This window comes from Micromys minutus, assembly GCF_963924665.1.
Source record: "Micromys minutus genome assembly, chromosome: 5".
In the NCBI taxonomy this organism is placed as follows: Eukaryota; Metazoa; Chordata; class Mammalia; order Rodentia; family Muridae; genus Micromys; species Micromys minutus.
Window position 1 is genome coordinate 45,794,354 of NC_137974.1, and position 26,279 is coordinate 45,820,632.

A 26,279-nucleotide genomic window follows, 5' to 3' on the forward strand; every position below is an offset into this window, starting at 1 on the left:
ACTACATCCTCCATGCCCACCCAAACACCATTCAACAGTTGAAATCCACTGGGACAAGGATTCAAATACCTGAGGCTGGGGTGGGGGGCATGTTTTGTCTCAAAGGGTCAGATGGTGCTAGGGGAAGACACCTGACTCTGACTTTTGGGCTTTCTGTGCGCGCACACACACACACACACACACACACACACACACACACACACGTTATGCATGATATACTCACGGCTCCCGATTAAAATGGGGTGAGCAACAGGCACAGCAGGTCATAGTTCAAAGCACCCTCCCCAGGCTTCTCTGACCCTGACATTGTAGGCTACCTTTACCCACGACGTTGGCTGTTCACAGTCCTCCCACCCTTGTGCCTGCTGAGGAAGCACCCATACATGCTCCTCTCAATTCAGTCATGGTGTAGGCTGGGGATGATCAAGGCTTGACCGAGCTCCTCTGGCCAAAGCCAAGCAACCCTTCACAGAGTCAGGAGGGACTCCTGAGAACTTTGCTCCTAAAAATAGCATTCTCCATACAGTTCGGAAAAATCTACCCGTTTTGAGATGGGTAAGGTCACACAAGCCTGTAGTTCCAGCTCTTCTGAGGTCAAGGCAGAAAGACCAAAAGTCCCATATTATCTCTATGACTAAGAGTTCAAGGCCAGCCTTAGTTACATGAGACCATCTCTCTGAGAACAGAAAACCTGGTTTTAAACTCCCTATAGGATCCTTGAGGGGAAATGCCCTCAGGACGCCTGCCTAGGAACCAAAAGATTATGATAAACTCCAGATAAGGAAGCGGACGAAACTGGGCGTGGGCACCGAGGAGCTTTCTGAAGAGGCCCTTTCTGTGGGCGTGTGCTTCAGTCTCTCCTTACCACGAGAAAACAGCCCACAGAAAAGACTGTACACAAGTCTTCTTAAACAGTTTTGTTTTAAAGATGTATTTATTTATTTCATGTATGTAAGCACACTGTTGTTGTCTGCGGACACACCAGAAGAGGGCACCAGAAAGAGTCATACAGGTTGTGAGCCACCATGTGGTTGCTGGGAATTGAACTCAGGACCTCTGGAAGAGCAGTCAGTGCTCTTAACTTCTGAGCCATCTCTCCAGCCCTCCTAAAAAACAGTTTTTAAAAGCTATAGCATGTTGTTTAATTTCAGAGTTATTTTGGGGTAACAGTGCAGGAAGGGCAGCCAAGTGGGCACTGAGGAAAACGTAGAACAGAGATGACACACGTATGTCCTATAAGAATTTTATTACCAACCCAAATGTCGGGACCCAATTTAATAAGGAGTTTCCTGTTCCTACCACAGAAATGTATACATGTCTGTGAGACTGGTTTTGCTTGGTACTGAGTAGTGAATGAGAATTGAGAGCCACCGGTAAAGAGACTGCTCATGTGGTTCAAAGATAAACTTGGTGGCATGTGTCTCACTTCCTGTCCCTGTACCATTCATGTGGACTTGCCCTGTATTATCCAATTCAGAGCCCTGCAGCTGAGGGATGGGCAGACTCAAATGGCCATCAGTGGCACACTGCCCACATGAAGGAGGTCACAATTGCAATCTAGTGTCTCCATGGCGACCTCTCTGAGCTGTGAGGTCGGAACTGTGGGGTTAGTGCCATCCTATGACTGAAGCAAGCACAGGGCTGAGAACAGCCTTGATTACTGTGAGTAGCCCTCATGCTCCCTCGGGACAGAGAACACTTGAGAGCTTGTGGAAGGGATGGCACTGCTGGTTCAGATCTAGGGGCCTCCTTCATCTCTCCTGCTCCCGGGGGTCTGGGGTGCAGCACCTATCGGAAGGAAGACCAGACGGAGGGATTCTGGCTGGCAGGAACTAAGGGACGACCAAAGGCAGTGCCTTTAGCCCACTGCACTGTCTCTGTGAACTTGATCAGAGCCGCTTAGATCAGAACTGGTCTCATGACCCTGCAGCCTGTCACCGTCCCAGAGCAGTCAGAGCTGGTTTTCTATCTTATTCAGGTGGTTCCAGGGAGAAACCTGACCAGGGCCCATGTGTGAGCACAGCCACTTTTCCTGACCAGGATCTTTGCGTCGCCCAGGTAAGTTATTCCCAGGTCCTTCTGGCTCCTAACTGACAGGAACTGCTTTCCTTTAGAACTCTGATGTTCATTTCTTGACTTCCTCACCTCCTATTCAAGTCCAGCCCACTGGAAATGGTCTATCCCCCATCCCTACAGCAGAGACCCACTGGCTGCCTTCCCTTTAAAGGCTCTGCTCCTTAGAGAGCTGAGTGACCTCATCAGGGTAAAGTCTGCGTCACCTTGCAAAGAAAATGATCAGAGACGGGCCAAGGTCCATACTAGTGGAGCTTCCTACACTGTTCTGTCACTGCATGAGTATGGGTGGTGGGTCACACTGGCAGGAGAGACAGCTTGGGATTGGAACATTGTGTCAGCTCCAGAGAGATGAAATCACTGGGATGCAGTTATAAACCCTAAAATGGAAAGTTAGTGGAGCTGAGAGTGTGGCTCAGTCGGTAGAGCCCTAGTCTAGCATGCATGAAGCCCTGAGTTCAATCCTCAGCATTGCATAAAGGCCATCAAGTCAGATGTGGCAGCTCATGCCTGTGACCCTGGCATTAAGGAAGCGCAGGTAGTAGCTGCTCTGGGTTCAAAGTCAAACTGATCTATATATTGAGTCACAAAACAGTCAGGGATACACAAAGGTCTTGCTCAAAAAAAGCCCCTTCTCCCTCCAAGAGCAGCCTAGATGAAACTCTGCCTCAAAATAGATAGTTATATAGATAGACAGACAGACAAGACCTATATAAGTGGCCTAATCGCTGTTCCAAGTGCGCTACTCTTCAGGAATGTGCTCTGCTCCCCACACATGTCACCTTCTACCTTTGGCTTTCCTGGCATTCAGAGCACACACATAAAGCCAGATAACAAGCAACAGGCAGATGAAAACAGCTGCCATTTTTGGTTAGCAGTTAAGCACAAATGACAGCAGATGGTAAAGAAGAGGTTCCTGACTCTAAGGAAGATGTTGGGAGTACAAATCTCTTAAGCTCCAGGAGACATAGAACCGCAAGCTGCTAGCTGCTCTGGGGACACTGTTACAACACAATGGATAGCTGACTTACCTGGAGGACACAGGACGACACCCCAGGGAACTGGTCCAACCCTCCCAAATCCCAGATAAGGGCAACCCTGAGAACCAAAATCACAGTGGTTAATGGCGAAGGTGGGAAGGGCGCCAAGGGGCTCCGATCCTAAAGCTCTACTCATGCAGTTGCTCCATCACATAGGAGAAAGTCTTCAAAGCTATAAAGGTTGGAGGATGGCTCGTTAAACAAAGTGCTTGCCATGTTCTGCTTCATCTCTGCAACTCACACAATGGAGAAAGGACAAAACCCACTCCATAAAGCTGTCCTCTCACCTCCATACCTGTGCTGGGGTGTTGTGCACACAGGTGCACATACACACATGCACACATGTACATGCACACACGAAAATGTTTACCTGCACACACATAGGCACACACAAACACACACAAACGTATGGATACGTGCACACACACACAAACGTGTTCATAGGCACACGTGTACACATACACACATTCACAAATATGCACACACACAAACATATGAACAACAATGCTTATGTATGCACACATAGTTCTCCTGCTCACCCACTCAAGTTTAAGAGCACATTTTCACTGCTCTTGTGCTCTCCAGCAGGTCATCTTTGTAGCCCCACAGTTCTTCCACCTTCGTGCAGGCAACCTATGGACCTGAAAGCACAGCCTTTGCCTACACCCTGCAGACATTCTTCTGAGGGGTAGGGACCGTTATCTCTCCAAATAATCAAACACAACCCTAAGCAAGAACAAAACAAGGAATTTAACTGCTTGGATTAAGTTGGTAGAGGTCAGCCTGTTGAGTATTGTCAGTCCTACTAAAACCTGTTGTAGCATAAAAAGGGGGTGGTCAAGATTGAAAAGAGCAAGAAGGAGGAAGAGGAAGATGAGGATGAAGAGGATGAGGAAGAGGAGGAAGACAAGGAAGATGAAGATGATGAATAAGTTGGTTCTAGCGCAGTTTTTTTCTTGTCTATAAAGCATTTAACCCCCCTGTACACAATTTACCCCTTTTAAAGAAAAAAAATTGAAATGTAAGGCTGTGTAAGATTTGTTTTTAAACTGTACAGTGTCTTTTTTTATTTTTTTTATTTTTGTATAGTTAACACACTACCGAATGTGTCTTTAGAGAGCCCTGTCCTGGTGGTATTTTCAGTAGCCACTAACCTTGCCTGGCACAGTCTGGGGGTTGTAAATTGGCATGGAAATTTAAGACAGGTTCTTGTTGGTGCACAGCACAGATTAGTTATATATGGGGACAGTAGTTTGGTTGTTTTTCTGTTTCTTTTTTTTATTTTAATTTGGTTTTTGTTTGTTTTGTTTTTTTCATCTTCTGTTGTCTCTGATTCAGATTATACAAATATAATTCTTGTCCTGTTAACTGAATACCACTGTGTAATTGCAAAACAAAAAATTATGAATGTTTCTATGTAAATATAATTTTTAAATATGAAAAAAGAACATTTTAAAAGAAAATTGAGGGTTTTCCCCTTTATATCTGGTAATATTACCTCTCTTTGTGTGTAAGAAAAAAAATCAAAAGCAACTTTGTTACAGATTATGTGAGATGACTCCTTTGTACCTGTTTGTCCAAACAGAGGGTTTCCCACTTTTGCCTGTGTTGCAGGATGTGTGAGCACACTGTGAACACCAAGATTGTGTATTTACTGAAATACCTGTAACGAGTTGTGTGGCTCAGCCTTGGCACATACCTTAGTCCCTCAGGCTGGAATACAGACACACCCTTAGCGCACACCTTTAATCCCAAACAATGGATGTAAAGTTAGTTTGTAGAAGGAAGCACCCATGTTTGAAAGTGATGTATAATTGAGTGGCAGACAAAGTGATAAATCAAAAAGATTTTCATGCCCACCTCATGAAAAGAGAGAGGAAAGGGAAGCTACTTAAGAGAGCAATGAGTAGGGGGTCGGAGAGGAAGAGGAGGAGGAGGAGGAGAAGAAGGCAGTTTTTCTAGGACAGTTATAGAGATACAAGTTGCAGAGAGAGAACGAGATAGACACAGGTGAAGACAGAAGGAGCCAGAGAATGAAAAGGGGCCAGAAGACCAGAACAGTTGGACAGAGTTAACATGAGGTCAAGTAGAAACTGAGAGGAGTCGATTGAATCAGTTAGCGGAGAGAGACATCCGAGTTGAAGCAGCCAGCCAGAGCTCAGAGGGAACTAGAAAGGGTGAGGTTATTCAGCAGGAAGTCTCAGAGGCTGAAAAGATTCCAGGACAAGGTTAGACTGTAGGGAAGCCAGAAGCTTCCAGGAATAGGCCTAGGTTAGCAGAGGGAGGCGGTGAGCCCCCCACATGACAATTACATCAGGTAAACCAAAGTTACATTTACATCCGTGGGTTCCTAAATGGTAAAAGAAAAATATGTTTGTACTCAGAAATCAACAGAGATCTAGGCATGGTAGTACAGACTGACAATCCCAGTGCCTGGGAGGTATAGGCAGAAGGACCAAGAGTTCAGGCTCACCCTCAGCTACACAGAGAATTTAAGTCCAGGATGCTCAAGGGATAAAAGCCATTGTTTTGGGAGGACTTGGGCTGGAATCACTACCACCCGTGTGAGAGGCCAGGCATGACTGTGAGTCTGTAATGTAAATGTTGGGAGCAGAGATACCAGTTTCCCCGAACTTGCTGGTCAGATGAGCCAGCAAGTTTCTGCTCTGGATCAAAAGGAGATCTTATCCTGGGCGAGGAGAGAGGGAGACACTGAAGGTCATCATCCTCTGGCCTCTACACATACACACTCGCACATGCATGTACACAACACACACAACTGAAATGTTTAAAGAGGGAGTTGATGGTTAGACGAGCTCAGGACCTATTCACCTGGTCCCTCTAGTACATTTTGCATTTAGTGAAATTTTTTAATTTAATTTTTTAGAGAGGATCCTTAAATTATATTTTAGATCTTTTCAGATCTCTCTCTCTCTGTGTCTCTCTCTCACACACACACAAACACACCCCTCTCACATACACACTGACCTGTGTCCGACTTCCAGCTTTATTATCTTTATTTCCTGAGATGGGGTCTCAGTGTTCTCCTTCAATTTCCTATGTTGACCACCACAGGTAGACTAGGAATTCACAGAGATCCCCCTGCCTCTGCCTCGTGAATGTTGAGATCAAAGATGTGTGCTGCCATGCTCAACTGAGATTCTAAGAAACTAACAAAAACTAGCTAAATGTGACCATTTTTTAACACGTCGGTTGGCGGCTGTTTGCACCATTACCTTCTGTACCACATGGCAATGGCCCCCAAGGCCCCCAGCACCTTCACTGTCCCTCCTAGTTCTACAGTATGTCTTTACAACTATCTCTGGCTTTCTTTTGGCCTTTTGAGAAAGGAGGCCATGTATCTCAGCCTGGCCTAATTTGGTGTGTAGCTGAGGATGACCAAGGGCTCCGGGGCCACTTGCTTTTTACCTCCCAAGGCCTTGAAATCACAAGTGGCTTACACGGTGCTTCAGGCAGAACCCTGAACTGAGAACATGCTCGGCAAGTGCTCTCCCAATGTGCTACACACCGACCTGCTCGGCTCACATGGTGCTGGGCAGAACCCAGAACTGAGAACACGCTAGGCAAGTGCTCTCCCAAGGTGGTACATCCCTAGTCCCTCAGTCCTTCTAAGATGCTGTCTATTAATCCCCCAGGGGTTTCCCTTCTCCTTACAAGGAGTCGCACTGCTAAGCTGGGACAATGCCTGGGTGATGGCCTTATGTCCCTCCGTCTGGCTACAGGCTTTCCTCCTGTCTGTAATGTATAATTCATCTTCGCTTTAGAGGGTTTGTGCTGCTCTCTCCATGCCTCCATTTCTTTTCGGGTTTTTCTTGTTTCTTGGCATAAAAATCTCTCAAAGACTGTAAGCATAGATTCACCCTGCCCCCACTCACCACCTCTGGAAATTATCTTCGCTCACCTGTTATCTCTGGCCCTGGCTACAGACTGAAGGCCTGAGGGTCCATGGTAGCCGCTACCTTCTGGGTGCTGTGACTAATTGTGTGGACCACCAGCTCTGGCTCAATATGTTTTTAAATGACATTTAAGGGGTTTTTGTTTGCTTGTTTATTTTGTTGTTGTTGGGGGTTTTTGTTTGTTTGCTTGGCTGGCTGGCTGGTTGGTTGGTTTGGTTTTCTTAGACAGGGTTTCTCTGATTATGAAGATTTCATAAACCTCAAATCTCTGGCTGTCCTGAAAATTGCTGCGCACACCAAGCTGGCCTCAAACTCCCCCAATCTGCCTGCCTGCACCACCACGCCTGGCTACATTTAATCACCTATTGGCTGTGAGTGGTTGGCATGTGCAGGTCCGACCCACCTAAGTTCAGCCTTTTAAAGTATACGATTGGCAGTTGGGATATTTCAACTGTACATCCGCTAGCACTGCTGTGTTCACGAATCCCTTCATTATCCACGTTAGCTTGCTTTCTGCTGCTCGGTATAAAAGCCATCACTGAGAGCAACTTGAGAGAGAGGATCCAATTCCCTGTGCCTCATAAACTGCAACCCATTGTACAGGGTGGGGCAAGGTAGGAATGAGCAAGGCAGAAACCACGGGAAGTGGCAGCTTACCTTCAGCTCGCCTTCCTATACAGTCCTCCAGCAGTGGCTGCGATCTCTCTCCCACACCAATCAACAGTCAAGAAAACACCCCTCACCTCCCCCAGACTCACCTGCAGGCCAACCTCCTCTGGGTAGCTCCTTGGTTGAGGTTCAAACTTCCCTGCTGACTATGGGCTTTGCCGAGTAGATGATTAAAACTAAGTGTGGGACACCTCCTCTCCCTGCCAAACAAAAGCTACATAAGTATCAACTCTTCTACTCCTTCACCTCTTCTCCCCTCTGCCCCCTTCCCCCAGGCACGTGGCAACCATTCATTTATTTAAACGGAGTCTTCTCATTCTGGACATTTCATACACTACTTGAGCAACTGTGTCTGATGTCACTCTGTAAGCCGATCTTAAAGTCCACCCATGTTATGTTGCGTCTGTGTTCTATTTGTTTTCTTTCCCGAGTACTACCTTGCTGCCTACTTGCACCACACTGGCTTTCCTCGATTCTCCCTTGACAGTCCCTCTGCTGCTGTCCATCAATTGCTACAAGCGCTCGGTCAGCAAAGCAGAAGGACTCTGAGCCTGGAGCAGGATGAGGGTTTCAACCCCTCCACGTTCTCGGCAACACTTATCACTGCCCTTTTAACTAAAGCAGTGACTCCAGACAAAATGGTACCTTGAGATTTTTCTTTTGCACGCCTGTTAACAGCTAAGGCTGTTGAAGAATTTCTGTGTGTTTGTTGTTCATTTGTATATTTCCTTCATGGGAATTGTCTATTCAAATGCTTTGCTCGCATCATAACTGGGCTGCTTTCTTGTTGAGTGTAAGAGTTCTTTACATGTTTGTTTTGAACATAAGTCCCTAAAGGATACCTGGCTTGCATAGGTTTCCTGCTATTCCACGGGTTCACTCTTGTGATGGTATTCATCACTGAGAGACCAGGGCTGCCATTCTGCTGGTGGAAGGCTCTGCACTACATGCAGAAAGCACAGCTTCCATCCCTTAGCACCACTCAGAACCCATCAGGCCCTTACAAGCCTGTAAGCTCAGAATTTACATCAGTTTAAGATTATCCTCAGCTACAAAGTGAGTTCAAGGCCGGTCTGGTTACACAATAATGTAGGCTGGATTTTTGTACACTGCTATATAGACCAAACTGGCCTTGAACTCACCTAGATCTACCTTCCCTACCTCCAGGCATGTGCTTCCTGGAAGAGTGCAAAATATTTAAATTTAGCTCTTATCACTGTAGGAAGCAGCCAGGTCAAAATCTCCGAGAACACTCTGCAAGTCCTGATGGCAGCTAATAGTATGACCCAGAGCCTCAAATTTCAAAGTTGCCTGGATCTCCTTGGCACGGAATTGTTTCTTACTCCAAAAATCTGAGTGGTTCTTACAAGGGTCTCATTATTAAAAATGAACGCATCTCATGGAGGGCAGTCTGTTTTCCTAAGCTGATTAATTACAAACCTTAGATCACATTCCCAAACCCCTTCTCAGCAATATCTAGCCTTGTAGTTGACCAAACAAGTGGGTATCACGAAGTAGCCACATTTTGAAAAAAAAAAAATTAAACATCACAGAACCTTTGTCAAAAAATCAGGAACTAAAACACTGATGGCCCTGACCTGTTACTCCAGCACCAGGAAGGGCAGCAGGAGACTCTGGCCTCCTAAGTTCTGGGATTACTGGAAGAAACCTGGCATCTTGCATTTTTTCCTATGTAGGTGTTTACAGCTCTGATTTCCTTTATGAGCCTGCTGTCGTGGTGTTCTGTACGTGTTGCTGTCTGACAGTTGTATCATTCTCTGGTGTTTTCTAATTTCTCTCATGAGTTAGCCTTTTATATGGCTGCCATTGAAAGCTGTACTGTTTAATCTCCACATACATGTCAAGTTCTCAGACTTTTTTTTTTTTTTTTTTTTGGTAGTCCTATACCTAATCTCAATCTATTAAGGTCAGAGAACAAGTTTTTTGTTGTTGTTGTTTTGTGATTGCAACCTTTTTTAAAAGGTAGGATCCATCCTGGATCATGTGGTATATGTGCCGGGGAAATGTGTATTCACAGCTGTTAGAGGGTGGTGTCCTATACAAACCTAGCGGGGACACTGGATTTATAGTGTCTCATGTCTGCCTCTCTTCTGTCTTCTGTCCATATACCTGACAATCCTACTAGTTGCTGGAGGTGAGAACTAACATCTCAAACTGTTCTCACTGAACTGTCTCGTTTCTTACCTGGGTCAAGCTTTATTTGGGGGTGTTTTTTTTTTTTTTAGGTCCATGTATTTATAACTTCTATGTCTGGGCTGGCAATACAGATCAGCCAGTCAAGGTTCTTGCTGCCAAGTCACGCAGCCTTGAGTTTGATCCCTGAGACCCACGTGGTGGAAGGAAGGAGAGAGCCAACTCCCTGTCCTCTGACTTCACACACCATATGGCATGTATGCACCCACAAGCACACTCTTACCCACTCCATATAGATGTGTGTAGATTGCGTTTCTTTCATATGTACAGAAACTAACATGCTAGAAATCTTTAACTGTATCTTTCTGGTTGGACTGACCCTTTTGTAATAGGAATATCTCATCACTGATGACATTTTGTTGTAGAAAATGCATGTGATGCATGTCTGTGGGCACAAGTGTCCCCACACACACTTAAGGTCAGGGGACAACTGTGTGGGAAGGTGGTCTCCTTCTGCCTTCATGTGGCTTCCAAAAATTGAGCTCACTTGGGACAGAACCCCAGCTGACCTGAAACTCAGGCTCCACCAGCTTCAGTTGTCCAGCCCTTAGCTCTAAAGGTCACCTGGATCCTGGACTCTGCCTGGGCGACAGCGGTGCGGTCCGCTGGCCTTCTTTTGGAAACTGTTTCTATGATGTGTCTCTTTCCATTCTCTTCCCATTCAACATATTTGTGTTCTAGGTAAAAACATTAATCTTAAAAATGAAATCCTTCTGTTAAGTGTATTTTTATTTCATGTTTGAAATTCAGCAAAGGGGATGCTATTTAAATCCATTTGCCACATTTAAATAAAGACAGTTATTCTCCAGAAAATGCTTTTCTTTAGCTTTTGAGCAGTACTTGATTTTTTAAAAAGCAAAGTGTGTGTGTGTGTGTGTGTGTGTGTGTGTGTGCATGTGTATTTGTGTGTCTGTGCATGTATGTCTGTGCATGTGTCTTGTGTATGTGTATGCATGTGTCTATGTGTGCATGTGTGTGTGTGTCTGTGCATGTGTGTGAGTTTGCACCACGGCAAGTGTGTAGAAGTCAGAGGACTACTTAGGTGAGTCAGTTCTTTTTCTAATGTGAGTCCTGGGGATCAAACTCAGGTCACCCTGAGTTCTGGGACCAATGAACCAGGCTCAGGTGTAAAATTTTATCCCACAAGATCAAATTTGACCCGATTGCCTTCAATTCTGTTTATGTCACCAGCAGGGAAAGTAAATTCCTAAGCAAGGAACACCGCTCAGAAAGTGCTGTGCCATGTCTCCAAATCCCTGAGAACCAAGGCAAAAAACTGGGAGCGACAGAAAACACTGTACGGTAACTGATTTGTTCCTTGAAGTCCTTACCTAACTTAAATGACCAAGCATACAGCTTAGCCGCTTACTTGATTCTTTAGCAAAGCACTATCCAATAGAAGTAAAATATGTGTGTTTTACGCGTTACTTGTAAGTTTCTAACTAGCCATACTTTAGTAAGAGCTAAAAATGATCAATATATATATAGTAAATTTCTATATAGTAAAACAAAAATATAGACTTTAACCCAATATACTATTTCTACATGTTATCAATATAAAATGTTATTAATGTTCCATTGTCTGAAATTTTTTGTAAAGTTTTACATTTTTAAGCTGAAAGCACATCTCCTTTTGAACTAGACACACTGAGTCACCGATAGGAACACACCTTTAGTCCTAGCACTTGGGAATCAGAAGCAGGAGAGGCTCTGTGATTTCAAGCCCAGTCAGAGGCTGACAGTGAGGCCCACTCAACAACCAAAGTAAACAGAAACTAACAGTACAGTTACCGCTCCCATGGAGCTCTAGACACCCAAACTTCTGCTTAGGTATTTACTGTCTAATAATCGATGGATGTTTGTTCTTTAGTCAAAGCCTCATGTGACCCAGGCTGCTCTCCTCCATGCAGACAAGGGTGATCTTGAACTCTTGGTCATCCTGCTTCGATATCTTGAGTGCTGCCCTTACAGGCAAGAACCTTCAGGCTTCCTTTAAGCAGTACCGCCAAACCCAGGCCTTCCTGCATGCTGGGCTCTGATTCACATCCCCAAGCCCGGCACATGTGCAATGTATAGATTCGGCTCTCAACAGAGTCTGGGCAAAGGCACTGGGATAAACTTGGAGTTGAGAGCCAGCCAAGAGTTTTACAACAGAATCTGATTTGTGGAGAAAGGTCTCCCCTCTACAGTTGTAGCTGCAACCCTGATTGCATTCTTTCTCTTTGGGAGGCCAGTGCATCTATTTTGAACTAGTTTCCAACTGGGGATGAATGCGTTTTCATTCTTGGGCCACATTTTTTGTTATGTTTTGTATGAAGTGTCAGATCATTTCATGCATTAGTTTGGGAGTCGGTTTTATCTTTTGATATGAGCATTTGTGTCTGTGGACTGTAGACATCATTCTGAATTGGACATGATTTTCAAAGTGCTTCGATTTGAGCTTTGCTCTCTCCCGGCTTAGGCAGCCCATAGAAAGATGGACCAACCCTGGTGTCTTTAAGCATTGGAGTTCAGAGTAGGGGAGAGGGAGGCAGTTTCTGGTCCCCTCCGAGCTGGCCCACATCAACAAACATTAAGATCAACCACGTTAGGGAGTGGCTCATGAATTCTCCCATCCTTAGAGAGCAAAGAAGCTCCAAAACACCAGGACAGGTGGCAATTCCCGGGTGAGAGAGTGTGTGCTTTGATCCCGGGTGGAGAAGTGCAGGGGGAAGAGTCATGAGCAACCCCGCTTCCGGATCAGTCCTAGGACGTGAGTCACAGGACAGCAGAGGGTAGGGACCTCCTGAGTCACATGCTGAGGGGAACGACACGACACCACAGGACCAGATAGATGGAGTGGTTTGCAGAGGCGGGCGTGTGTGTATATATGATCCGCTGCTGGGGCGACTGGGATGGGGGTGGTCCGTGAGCCCAAAGCCTTAAGGCGAGGCCACGCGTCGGGCGGCCGGGAAGGGAATCCAGCCAGCCAGCGGCGCCGAAATCTCCCGCGCTCTGGAGCTGGCCCCTCCTCCAGGCCCGGCCTCACGCCCCTCGCGGCGGCCCAGCCGGGACGGCTCCTCCCTACTCGCGTCCCGCGAACCCCAACCTCCTTGTACAGCGGGCCCTCCGGCCGCCCAACACACCCGCCGGCCCCGCCTCCCGGCGCGCGCTGGAGTGACGACACCGCAGGGTGCGTGGCCAATCGGCGTGGCCCTCGAAGGGGCAGCCTCGGGCACGCCCCCAACGCCGCGAGCCAATGGGACGCCGGCGCCCGCGACCACAGCGGGGTGAGAGGGCGCGAGGCCCCGCCCTGTCCTCCCTCGGCCCCTCGGCCCCGCCCTTCCCGCCCGGCCCCTTAGCTCCGCGCCGCCGCTGGTGCCGGTCGCCGCGCTGGGCCCGCCCCCAACCCTCCCGCCGGCCCGCCAGCGCGCCTCACAGCTCCCTCCTTCTCTCTCTCACGCCTAGCGCAATGGCGGCGGCCGCTGCGGAGCAGCAACAGTTCTACCTGCTCCTGGGAAACCTGCTCAGCCCCGACAATGTGGTCCGGAAACAGGCGGAGGTAAGCGAATCGGCGGCCCCGCAGCCCCGGCGCGCCGATCCTTCCCCCTCCGCAGCCGGCCCGCTGGCCCTGGGCGCTCGGCGGCCGGCCGAGCGGCGCGGGTCGGCCCCGGCTGGCGGACAGCGGCCCCGCAGCCCACGTGCTCACCTCCCGCCCGGCCCCGGCCCTTCCGGCCCGTGCAGCGGCGGCGCCGGTTGCCTCGCCGCCGAGCCGCGCACACGTGCCACCGCGCCTGACGCGCAGCCCCGCCCGCGGGCCCCGCACCCCGGCCCCGCTCTCCCCGCGTGGCCCACCAGCCCTTCCGGGCGGCCAGAACCCAGCAGCTCCGGTCCCGTCCCGCTTCCCCCCACCCCCAACCCCTGCTGCTCCCTTCCCCATCCCAGCTCTGGGAAACGTGTGTTCTGCTTGTCGCTTTCCCTCGAGTCCCTTTCTGGTTTCTAAACGGAACTGCACAAGCCGGTCCCTTCAGGATCGTGTGAAGTTGCCTTGGAGGGATTCCTGCTGACCACCACCTCGCTCTGCTCTTCCTTCAGATTTGGGTTTATAAATGGGATATACTGGGGACTCTGTCTAACTGGGGCAATGCCATTTCTTCCTATAACCCAGATCGTTCTCACTCTTAACTAAGTTCAATTTCAGATGCTGTTGTAAGCCCATTTGCAAGCTAGCAATAATACTATTAGCTCAGTAGAAGGCAGATGATACATTGTTGTTGGTGTTGAAGCTCAGATTTTTGTGAGGTGATTTCTAGGGAAGTTGATAACATGGAACTCCTTGAGTGACACCCATGTGTCTGAAGTTTTTTAGGGGACTCTGGAGATGTATCCATACCTTTACTTACTGAGCAAAGTTGACATGTCTTGTACTTAGTGACCTAAAGTTGTGAGCTGTGCTAATTTGTCTTTGAGTAGAAAAGATATTCTGGCCACACTTTGTTTAGTAAGTAAATTAAGTTGGAAACTTAAGTGTGAAACGGTGCTTTAAACTCTGTTTTTTAATGGTACTTTCAAAATTAATTTTGGTGGGAGGGGAGATAATAAGGTTTAGCTCTAGTTTACACAGGCCCTCAAACCTGTAATGTACAGTGTATAGGGTAAAATTCAGACAGTACAATTCTTAACCCCATTCTCCACATTTGAGCATTTCATGAGTCTTCCTAGAAAATGTATCTTTAAAAGCATTCATGTATACATCATATAACTGGTGTGGCTTTATAGTATACATAATTCTGCAATTTGAATTTCCCCTTGGTTCATTTCACATTGTCACCCAGAAGACCATACATTATATAGATTAGGTACATTATTTATACCAGTATCTCCCCACTAATGAGAAATTGATGCATCTAGTGTGTTCAAGAAGTACTGCACATAGAAGTGTATGTACACTTCTGGGCATACTTTGCAAGGTTTATTTTAAAGGTAGTGTATGTATTTAGAAGTAGTATGCATGTATTACTTGCAACAGTTACTGCTTGGGATATGATGCCTAAACATTTTGATAATTTCTGCAGACTCGAGGTAATTTTTTTAAACCAAAGCAAGTTCTTAATCCCACCCTATAATAGAAATTTCCGTGTGTTGCAGAGCAGAACTGCTTTGTAATTAGTAAGCTAGTTTAATTCTCCCTCTTCCCTCCAGTTGCTTAAGTCTATTGTCAAGCCTGGTGGGGAATCTCTCTTCTATTGAACTGAGTACCAGTGTCTGGTTCAGCTTGAATTCCTATTTGGTGCCTGTTGTAAATCTCTTGTCTCTTACATCACTTTAGGGATAGTTAGTAGCATTCAGCACATTTTCTCATAAAGAGCAATTAGAAGTATTGTTAGTATTCTATTACTAGTGAAAATATTTAGATACTGCATTTTTCCTTAATATATCCTGGGAACATATATAGAAAGTAAGTACTCCGACACAGAATTTTCTTAGTTTGGTGAAACAGTAAATTCGGGGTGGGGGTGGTCCTTGATACCATATGGTATAATACTAAGTTATAAATAAAACTTCCTAGAAAAGCGCCCATACACAAAACAACTGCACAAAAGCTTTCAGTTAACCCTTTTGTCTGGGAAGTTTATAAGTAACCTAAGTAAATGAAATACTAATTCTGATGAAACAAATATGAACATACTTTACTGGAGCTGAAAATTGGCATGGGCTCCAAGAATATATTTGTAATTTACTCAGCCAAAATAAAAATACTCAGTTGACACATCAATACCAGACTCTTGTCTAAGGTTACTTTTACTCATATAAGGAGGCAAACAGTGAAAGTCAGTCACATTGGTACATTTTGTTGAAGTGGTTGAAAGACTTTAAATTTTCTAAAATGTTTCTGCATTTGAACGATCATTTAATAGACTTTTCCCCCCACATCTACAAGGACTAACTTTACAGCAAATGTTTCTCATATTTAAGGAAATGATTTTGAGATGGACTTGGTAGCACATGACTTTAATCCCAGCACTGGGGAAGCAGAGTCTGGAAGATCTCTTGAGTTCAAGGCCAGCCTGGTCTAGTAAGTTCCAGGCCTGCCAGCCACTACTGAATAAAAAGACTCTACTTCAAAACAGGAAGGAAGGAAAGAAAAGATTATTTTGAATGTTTATATGTCTTGGAATACAATAATTAACACAAATAAGGAACTAAATAGATAGTAGACAAGCAATTTAAAGGCATTCATGGTGTCCATAATCCGGCATTTTTATCTGACACGTCTAGTTACTAATTGTGTGTGAATTTTAATCCTTTTTAAATTTTTATTTTATGTGTATGAATAGTTGTCTTCAGACACACCAGAAGAAGGCATTTCATTACAGTGGTTGTGAGCCATCATGTAGTTGCTGGGATTTGAACTCAGGACCTCTGGAAAAGCAGTCAGTGCTCTTAACCACTGAGCCACCTCTCCATGAATATTAATCCTTTACATTCCTCACCGATAACAATTGTATTGAAGGGTAGCATTGGAAAATGTACTTGATTAAGGAACCAAGGTGTTTATATATAAAGTAGAAGTTCCTTGCTCCCTCTTTGGCATTTTCCCCAAGCAAGGAATTGTCATAAAACGGATGGAGTGAGCTAGTAGAGAACATTTCTCCTTTGTGGCGAGGGGGCGGGGCAAAGCTTGACAGTATATGGTGGAGTCACACAGGGTTAGAATTTTATTTGCTCCAAGCTGGTAGTGGACCCTAGACATCTGGTATACAAAAAATGAAAACATGCAATCTCTGCACTTGTAGAGCTTTCTACCTGGCCTAAGAAAATGAGTGGACTTAAAGCTGTGTTCCTGTGTGCCTTTTCCTTGCCTGTCCTCCTGAAGTGAATGTCATTCAATGTTTCCCATTGCTGGGTGTACAAATGAAAGACCTAGGAGTTCCGTGCCATGTGTACTGAATTTTCCCATTCATCCTGGAAGCATGATGAAACTTTGGTGTACTTTATTACTTTGAAAAAACTGGCATGGTGACACCAGTAGGCCCACCTGGATGAGGATGGCAATCCCCAGAGATTATGCTGGACTTTTCAAGAATTATTGCCACTGGAGGTTTTCCGTTTTGTTTTGTTTTGTTTTTGCAGGGGGTAGGGGGTAGCATGTTAAAAGTTTATGACAATTCCAGTGGGTTTCTGCTGTGTGCAGGGAATTAAGGGAGAGATTTATTACATTGTTACAGTTCTGTAACAGGAATTTTCTTCCCCAGGTTTTTTTTTTAAGTTTTATTTATTTTATGTATGTCAGTACACTGTTGCTATCTTCAGACACCAGAAGAGGACATCTGTTTCCATTACAAATGGTTGTGAGCCACCATGTGGTTGCTGGGAATTGAACTCAGAACCTCTGGAAGAGCAGTCTTTTAACCATTGAGCCATCTCTCCAGCCCTTCCAGGTTTTTCATTTAGAGTAATTTATTGCTTGCTGATTATTTGTATTTTTGTTTTTTTAGACAAGAGTCTCACCCTGTAGCCCAGGCTGGCCTGGAACTGAAAGCAGTATGAGCCTCATTCTTGCTTTGGCAAGTGCTCTACACAACTTATTTTAGTGACATCTTTGCTGGGTTCTTTAGTTGGCTTTAGTAAAAATTTAAGTGAAAATTTCAAGATACGTGTCCATTTTGTAGTGAGCCTATCTTTTACATAAATTAATCATTATTTATAATAAATTTAGCACATCTCAGCTGTGCACACATTTGGGCACCTTTTTCAGCACTATTAGATCATGTGTTTCTTTGACAGTGGGACTATGGACCTTAGGTTCACCTTCCCTCACAAAAGTCTTTTTCCTCAGACTAAGATGTTTAAGGAGTTATATAACACAATAACTCATATATGATATGATATGCGTGGCCTTACATAAATAGAACTCTTGTATGCTAGTCCCAAGAATGAGACCCAGAGCTGTGGGTATCAGACATTTAAAGAATGGTTGCCTTGGAAGCCCAGGCTCTGTCACTCTCATCTCTCATTCTGGTGATTCTGCCAATACCTCAGAGATGCTATGATGTGCACTTAGAGGTATAAAGGAGAGAGCAGACAGGTTCTAAGTAGCCGTCATTTGTTTCCAGTGAGAAACTAATACCTACTTTAGACAAGTAGAAAGACATCATTTATTAAGTGATTTTCCAGGTAAAATATTACAGTCCTGCTTAACTTTATCTAGTGTTCAGTGAAAGGTTTGTTGTTAGGCTTCTTGCACATGAATTCGTTTCAACATAAGTTAAGACGAGTTCGGGATCTGTTCTAACCATTTTCTTTGTTATTGTTTGAGATTTTAATATAATTACAATTACAATTCTCCCTTCTCTTTCCTCCCAGTAAACCCTCCCATGTACCCCTCCCCACTCTCTTTCAAATTCGTGGCTTAAAAAACTGTTATTGCATATGTGTGTGTGTGTGTGTGTGTGTGTGTGTGTGTGTGTGTGTGTGTGTATGTTACTAAATATAGCCTGTTGATCTGTGTATTATTTACTTGTATGTTGTTAGGGCTAAGTGTTTGGCACTGAACCACCAATTGGTATGCTTGTCCACAGGGAATACCACAGCTCGTTTTTTACTGGTGTCAACTACCTACCTTACCTATTGCTAACACATTTGCTCTCATACTACCCTAGGAGAAGTCATTCTGACCCACAAAACCTTCTTTAATAGAAACAGATTTTTGACATTGGGGTTTGGTTTTGTTTCTTGTTTGTTTAATCAACTGTTTTTAGCCAAGTTTCTTTGCATTACAAATCGTTTGAGAGGTAGAATATTCCTTCCTTAAATGCAGCATAAAGAATTTGGATACTTTATTGCTTTATCTAAGGCATGCATTTAATGTTTTTAAGTAATTGTGATTTGAAATGTTGACAAGATTAGGATTTAGTTTTATATATATATATAAAATATGTATATGTATTATATATATTCACTATCATAGTGAGCACTTGTTTGCAGTTTTACATTATGCTCATGTTATATTTGAGGCCCATGGACACTAGAAGAGAGTGTCTGATGCACAGAGGTCCTGGAACTGGATTGTGTGTTGTGAGCCACAGTGCCATGGTGGTAATCAAACCCTGGTCCTCTACAAGAGCAGTAATGCTCTTAACTACTGAATCATTCTGGACCACATTTGAGATTGATTGATTGATTGATTGTTAGCCAGAAGACATAGGATTTGAAAGTATACAAACATGAGGAGGTAAGTAGAGTGGGATATAGCACTTCACACCCTGCTCGCTGACTGACTACATCCCAACCCTTATGCTGTCACTGATTTGCTCACATGATGATGTCTAACATTTTATCACAACTTTTCCTTGTCTCATGCAGGAAACCTATGAGAATATCCCAGGCCGGTCCAAGATCACATTCCTCTTACAAGCCATCAGAAACACAACAGCTGCTGAGGAGGTAAGTTCTTAACACTGACACTAACTCTCGGAGTGCTGCAGTGTTGGGTGGTGCGCAGTGCTAATAGGAAATCAGTGATTCATTACTAAATATCAGAATGCTTACAACAGATTCTTAATAGTTAAAAGTTAGTTCCTTTTCTTAGTTTTGAGATGGGGGTTGGTGTACCCTAACATGACCTGGAAATTCACAATTTTCATGTCTCTATTTCCAAGTGTTTGGCATTACACACATAACAAATTTCTAGCTATAAAAATCAGATTCTCTCATTGAGATATTCTAAAAGAAGAAAGAACTTTTCACAAAGCATTTGGGGAGAAAATTACATCTACTTATTTATATGTATAAGTGTTTTGTGCATATATACATACATACATACATACATACATACATACATACATACACCAGAGAAGTGCCTATGAATTGCTGTAAACAGCATGCAGGTCTTGGGAATGGAACCAGGTCTTCCTCAAGAATGGCAGGTGCTGAGCCATCCCCAGCCCCTCAGCAGCATTTTAATGTTCACCAAATATTTGAAAATAAATTTATAAAACAAACATATGTCGCCATTTCTACATGAAGTGTGTGCTGGAAAGAAGCTCAGGAACAGTTTCTGGGGTTTCTCTGCAGCCCTGGCTGTCCTGGAACTCACTCTGTAGACCAGGCTAGCCTCATATTCACAGAGATCCACCTGCCTCTGCCTCCAGAATGCTAGGATTAAAGGTGTGTGCTACCTTTTTAAATATAATTTTAGAAGGACCATTATAATGAAGATTTAGGCAAAAAAGGACAGGTGTCCAAAAGAGAGCTACATCCCAGATTATTGGTTTATATTCCTGTGTGTGCGCATGTATTTGGAGGCCAGGGAGGACTCAGTTCTCCACACTCAACACTCCCATTTATCCTTTGAGATAGGATCTCTCACTGAACCGGAACTCACTGATTTGGCTAGAATGACTAGTCAGCAAGCCCCAGGATTTCTCCTGATTCTGGTTTCCCAGCCCTGGGATTACAAACACACGCTACCATAACTAGCTTTCTACAGCACTTTAATAACTAGCCAACTCCCCACTTCCCCCTTCATAGCCCAGGCCACCCATAATGTGAGTCTTCTGTACCTGCCTAGCCAGGGAGTTAGGGTTTTTAGTGAATTATCTATTGTACAAGATTCAGATTTGCTGGAATTTTAATGTATTTCCTCTGTGGTAAAAATGGCTTTTATAGATTGCTTTTTTTTTTTTTTTTTTTTGTATGTTTAGTATTTTGTTTTATTGTTTCCTTCCATACTGAATATCTCTGACTTTGGGAAAAGTGTTGTATGCTCGGGTCTAGAAAATGTTGTCTACAAACCTAACATACACAGCAACGTCGTAGGCACTCTTTGCTAACAGTCAAGCATTTGCTTGTGATGTTTGGTGGAAATGAAAACAAAACAACGCACAATAGCTGCTAACCAACCAGTTCTTCCACACATTGTAATTCAGAATGGTGTGAAGACCCTCAGGGTTAACAAGGGAGCTACCTAATTCTATGAGGCCAATCACATAGTGAAGGCATGTCAAAATTTGTGTACGGCTTGATTTAGCTCAGATATTAACTGTAAAGGAGCCTCTACATCTGACTGGCACTCCCTTAACTCAGGAAGTCATCATAAATGTATTCCACAGGGGTTGGTTGGGTTTGGTTTTTTTGTTTTTGAGACAGGATTTCTCTTTGTAGCCCTGGATGTCCTGGATCAGCCTTGGTCTGCCTCCTGACTGCTGGGATTAGAGGTGTGCACCACCACCACCTGGCTCCACAGAATAATATGTGAATCGCAGAGTCCTGTGCACATTGAGCTAGATCCATGCTTTCTTTATAGCTACTGGGAACTTGCGGGTTTGCTCACACTAGAGAATCATAAATGGATTTCATAGCATTTTACCAAAGAGACCAATGAGGAAGGGCAGTTAATGACAAGAATAGTTCAAATTGAGCAGAAGGTGAGGTAGGAAAGGCTAAGCCAGATAGGTAAGTGATTCACAGTTCCCCTTGAAGTATCAATTTGAATTCTCACCTGTGCTTTCTAGATTATTATGACTGCACTGAGCATCTCCCTCACAAGTTCCATTCCAGACCCTCATAACAATAGGAGGGGCCTCGGGAGCCTGCCTACTCTCTGAATACCATCAGTAAAGTTTTCAAACGCACCTCCAAACAAAACCTAAAGGTGCTTTGGAATGAGCTGTAACTATAGGACAGAGAAGCCTGTCAGAGGCACAGGGTAAGACACGAGTTAATAACAGTGTTATCCATTTATAGGCTAGACAAATGGCCGCTGTTCTCCTAAGACGTCTATTGTCCTCTGCATTTGATGAAGTCTATCCAGCTCTTCCATCAGATGTCCAGACTGCCATCAAGAGTGAATTGCTAATGATCATTCAGATGGAAACACAATCCAGCATGAGGAAAAAAATTTGTGATATTGCTGCAGAATTGGCCAGGAATTTAATAGGTTTGTGCACTGTAGGGTACAGGAGGGGGAAGGGCTCACTAGTTGTTCCTGTTTGTTTGGGCATTTTTAAGACATGCTCCTTCCCCGGCCTGCCCCTGTGTGCTGGTACCTGGCCCTTTCCTCTCCTGTTCTGTGTCTTCTTTATGGGCCAGGCTGACATCCTTCTTGCCCCAGCTTCTTGAGTCAGCATGCCAGCTGTCACCTTCCTCTCTTCAAAACTAGATTATAGAATATTTACAGATATATAACTGTGTATTCCATCAAAATGAATCTAATTATAGAGTCTACATTTAGACCCAAAAACTTCCGGTACTCATGAGGTCTAATTCTAATATTTTAACAATTGCTATTCAAAGTGCCCTTGTTGACATTTGTTGTCTTTTATTTAGGGTCTCATAGCACAGGCTTGCTTTGTTGTTTTGTTTGTTGTTCTTGGACCTGTCTTAACCTTTAAGTCTGAACAGTGAAGGCCTTTGGTAGTAGGAGTGCAGCTAAGGTAGAGTATGTGACTGGTGTGCTCAAGACTGGAATTTAGTGCCTGAGCCACAGATAAAGTTAGAAGCAAGAATTGGTTTTGTCCATTTTTTTAATTATCAGCTTTTTTAAAAGATTTATTTATTTTATATATGTGAATACACTGTTACTCTCTTCAGACACACCAGAAGGGGGCATCAGATCCAATTACAGATGGTTGTGAGCCACCTGTGGTTGCTGGGAATTGAACTCAGGACCTGGAAGAGCAGTCAGTGCTCTTAACTGCTGAGCCATCTCTAGCTCAGTGATCAGCTTTTAAGAAGAAAATGTAGAAGAGAAAAAGAGAAGACAGACAGGATTGCAGCTGCCCGAGCTGCCTCAGACTTTTAGTTTCTTGAGGCAGTGTGAGCAGTGAGTCTAAGGACCACAGTGCCTCGTGTGCTCACTCCCTCTGTCCAGGCTGGCCTTCACTAGGGCAGTCCCCCTCCAGCCCCGAGGGCTGGGACTAGACATAGGCTTCTTTGCTTGTTTTTGGTTTTTAATTTTGAACTACTGAAGATTGAATGTAAAGCCTCACACATCTTAGGTTAAAAAATACGTTACTACTAGTCCTAAGATGATTTGAAGTTGTAATTTTCCTGTCCTATTCAAGTTGAAATTCTAGGCCTGCACCACTGGGTCTGGCTTAAATTTTGTAGTTTTCAGTCTTGTTAAATAAACACTTCTGGTGCCCTGTCACACATAGCACCCTACAAACACTGCACAGTGTGTGCTGGCCACATGACTGCTCTGACCAAGGGCAAGGCCAGTGTGGGATGTATAACCCAACATGCACACTTGTCTTCTTACATCCTGCTGTTATGGTAGATTGGTTTAAGGAGATGTGAATAGCACTGGTGTTCGATGAGATGAGTCACGTGCATTTATAAAGGTCGAGATGCACACTTCATGTCTGGATTTTGTATTTGTAGATGAGGACGGCAACAACCAGTGGCCTGAAGGTTTGAAGTTCCTCTTTGATTCAGTCAGCTCACAAAACATGGGACTTCGGGAAGCTGCCCTTCACATATTTTGGTATATTATAATGTTTTAATATTTTAAAAACTTCAATGTCACTAGCATCTAAAGCATTTTCGCTGACTGTTTAGCCTCGCAGCTCTGAGAGTTATGACAATTTCTTTAGTTCTGTCTTTGTTGGAAACAAGTCTGAAGAAGCAGCTGCTCTTTACACACTTGGCCATTTCCGTATGCGACTCTGACAGTTCTGAAGGGTTTTCACACAGGACCAAGTGCAACTTTAAAAAAACCACTTTGCTGATGCTATTTTAAAAATCTATCCCTGTGGAATATGTTTCTGGATCTTCTGTGGGGAATATGTTAATAAACTTCTTTGTATTTAGGAGAAGTGATTACTTACAGCTTAGCATTTAAGGTGTCAGTAGCACTAGTTTGTAACTGTGCTAGTTGTCGGCACTGTGTGATGGGCTTCACACATCGCTGTGTGGTTCAGTTGGTGTTTCGTTCAACTTTTCCAAGTGCACGGTAGAACAACCTGAATGTCCTGGTCACTAACTGGACGCAAGGTGGTCGGTGTGCAGAGCTCAGGTGCAGCTGCTCTCAGCCCACCTGCAGTCAAGCTTTTCTTCCAGGTGAGACAGGTAAAAAGGGCGGCCACTGCTATCTGTGCAGCTCAACTGCCTTGTTCACCACTTAGACCATGCAGTGAGGGCTAGTTAAGGACTGGTGAATACTGTTTAATCAGGTTTAAGTCCACACCTTGGAAACATGGTAAAGCTTTTAAAATCGGGTCTTCTGAATCGTTTCTTAGGAACTTTCCTGGAATTTTTGGGAACCAGCAACAACACTATTTGGATGTCATCAAACGGATGTTAGTTCAGTGTATGCAAGATCAGGAACATCCTTCGGTAAAACATTTCATTTCTTTACAACTGACTCTAGGTCTGACCTCTGACCTGAGTTCAAGGAATAAAGGGCTGTTTTTACATTCTTTTCCCAGTTTTATTTGTCTCTGGGGGGGTGAGTGCTGGCATGCCCATGTCTACAAGAGGCAGCTTCAGGAGCTGATCCTCTCTTACCTCTATGTGGGTGCTGGGAACCAAGCATATGCTACAAGCACTGTAGCCTTCTTAGACATCCTGACAGCCCCCCATTTTTACTCTTACACCTTAAAAAATATAAATGCTGGATTCACTGAGTTTGCCAAAGCTGCCTCACTGTGACCTTTCTGCCTTTCTTGCAGATCAGGACATTGTCTGCCAGAGCTACAGCTGCCTTCATCCTTGCCAATGAACACAACGTTGCTCTGTTCAAACACTTCGCAGACCTGCTACCTGGCTTCCTACAGGTAAGATCCAGGGGCTTACATTTTCATCAGTTATAGATTCTGTCAGAGAGGAGGGCATTTGTACCCATTAAGCCCGTATTTCCTGATCTTATGAGCTGATTTGTGAGCATCAGAAGACAAATGGGAAAATTCCCTCTGTTCCACTCTTGAGTCACGGGTCAAGCTCAAACCGCAGTCATGGCTGCAGATTCCTTTACCTCTGCACCCCTGAAAGCTTTTTTCTCTCACTCACCTGGACTTTAACTCTGTAGACCAGACTGTCCTGGAACTCAGAGATCTGCCTTCCCATGTCCTACACCCACCCCAGCCCAACTCCCTGCTGAGGCAGGGTCTTATAGCCTAGCTTCACTCAAACTCAACCCTTCTAAGTGCTCTTAAGACAGGCTTTTGGTTTTTGTTGATTGTTCTTTAGGATTTTCTATGGTTTTCTTTTTGAGGGATGATTAAAGGTAACCCGTGTTTGCCTATAGCCTGCTAAGTAGCCAAGGATGACACTACCATCCTGACTCTACCTAAGTTCTGAACTTTACATCAGTTCTGTGTGGTGTTGAGAGTACCAGGCTTCCTGCATCCGAGGCACACACCAGTTGAACTACATCTCAGCCCTAACGTGATAGTTAGAGTCTGGTGTAGAGGCTTTATGAGCACTTATCAAATTACCAAACAGCCTATAAGATTTCCATCCCTTTTTTTGTACAAGGAGAAACTGAGCAGGGAGAACAAGATTGCCCAAGAGCATACTCCTACAAAGTGGAGGGTTGACAGTGAGTGCAGTCAGGACTACAGTGCTCTATTGCAGGCCTTACTGCTGTTTGCAGCTCGAAGTTTATGGTTCTTCACATTGCTAGTTCCCAGCAACGAGTTAGTTCTCCAACGCTACCTCCTACCTTAGTAGAAAATCAAAGATTGGTTTCTGTACAGTAGTGGTCCAACACCAGACACGGAGGCGGGGGGTTGGGAGCAAGTATGTGTTATCCTAAAATTAAATCACATAGGTACCACAACTCATTTTTAAAAAGTGTGTACATTTTTTAAAAGATTTACTTATTGTATGTGAGTACACTGTAGCTGTCTTCAGACACACCAGAAGAGGGCGTTGGATTTCATTGCAGATGGTTGTGAGCCACCATGTGGTTGCTGGGATTTGAACTCAGGACCTCTGGTAGAGCAGTCGGTGCTCTTAGCTGCTGAGCCATCTTTCCAGCCCATGTATATATTTTTAAATGCCAGTATATGTTCCTGTTACAAAATATGAAGAAGAAATAAAATGCAGTACTATAAAATAGCTTATTTTTCACAAGCAAGTGCATAGGTACAACTAGACTAGAAGACTATCACAGAATGGTCTGTGATCTGTACCGGACAGATAATAACATTGGTAAATCAAGCCCCACTTTGACTACAGTGGCAGAGACAAGGTTGATCCAGGGCGCTCATGGCTAGCCATGCTAGCCCAAGGGCAAGCTTCAGAGTGAGTGATAGAGGAAGACACCTGATAATGGCCAATGGCCTCCACACAGTGGGCATGTGTGAAGTACACTGCACATGAGCAAGTTGATATGTGTGGGATTGTGTTGCTTGTAATACCTAACAGGAGGCAAATGCTT

At 44.4% G+C, this 26,279-nt stretch overlaps 1 protein-coding gene and 1 long non-coding RNA gene across 2 annotated transcripts in view; one reads left to right on the forward strand and one right to left on the reverse strand.

The window, feature by feature from the left end:
* The window catches only part of LOC308420918, a 29,255-nt gene extending 15,744 nt beyond the window's left edge, over positions 1 to 13,511 (reverse strand). The window contains exons 1-2 of the long non-coding RNA XR_013975042.1: positions 13,401 to 13,511; positions 7,789 to 7,899 (exon numbers count right to left, since the gene is read on the reverse strand). This is a non-coding gene — a long non-coding RNA (uncharacterized lncRNA). The remainder of the gene's footprint in view (positions 1 to 7,788; positions 7,900 to 13,400) is intronic.
* The window catches only part of IPO5 (importin 5), a 30,427-nt gene continuing 17,415 nt past the window's right edge, over positions 13,268 to 26,279 (forward strand). The window contains exons 1-6 of the mRNA XM_080917168.1: positions 13,268 to 13,454; positions 19,259 to 19,339; positions 21,641 to 21,833; positions 23,279 to 23,381; positions 24,136 to 24,232; positions 24,568 to 24,672. Coding sequence (XP_080773294.1) covers positions 13,365 to 13,454; positions 19,259 to 19,339; positions 21,641 to 21,833; positions 23,279 to 23,381; positions 24,136 to 24,232; positions 24,568 to 24,672 — 669 coding nt within the window. The 5' untranslated portion in view covers positions 13,268 to 13,364. The remainder of the gene's footprint in view (positions 13,455 to 19,258; positions 19,340 to 21,640; positions 21,834 to 23,278; positions 23,382 to 24,135; positions 24,233 to 24,567; positions 24,673 to 26,279) is intronic.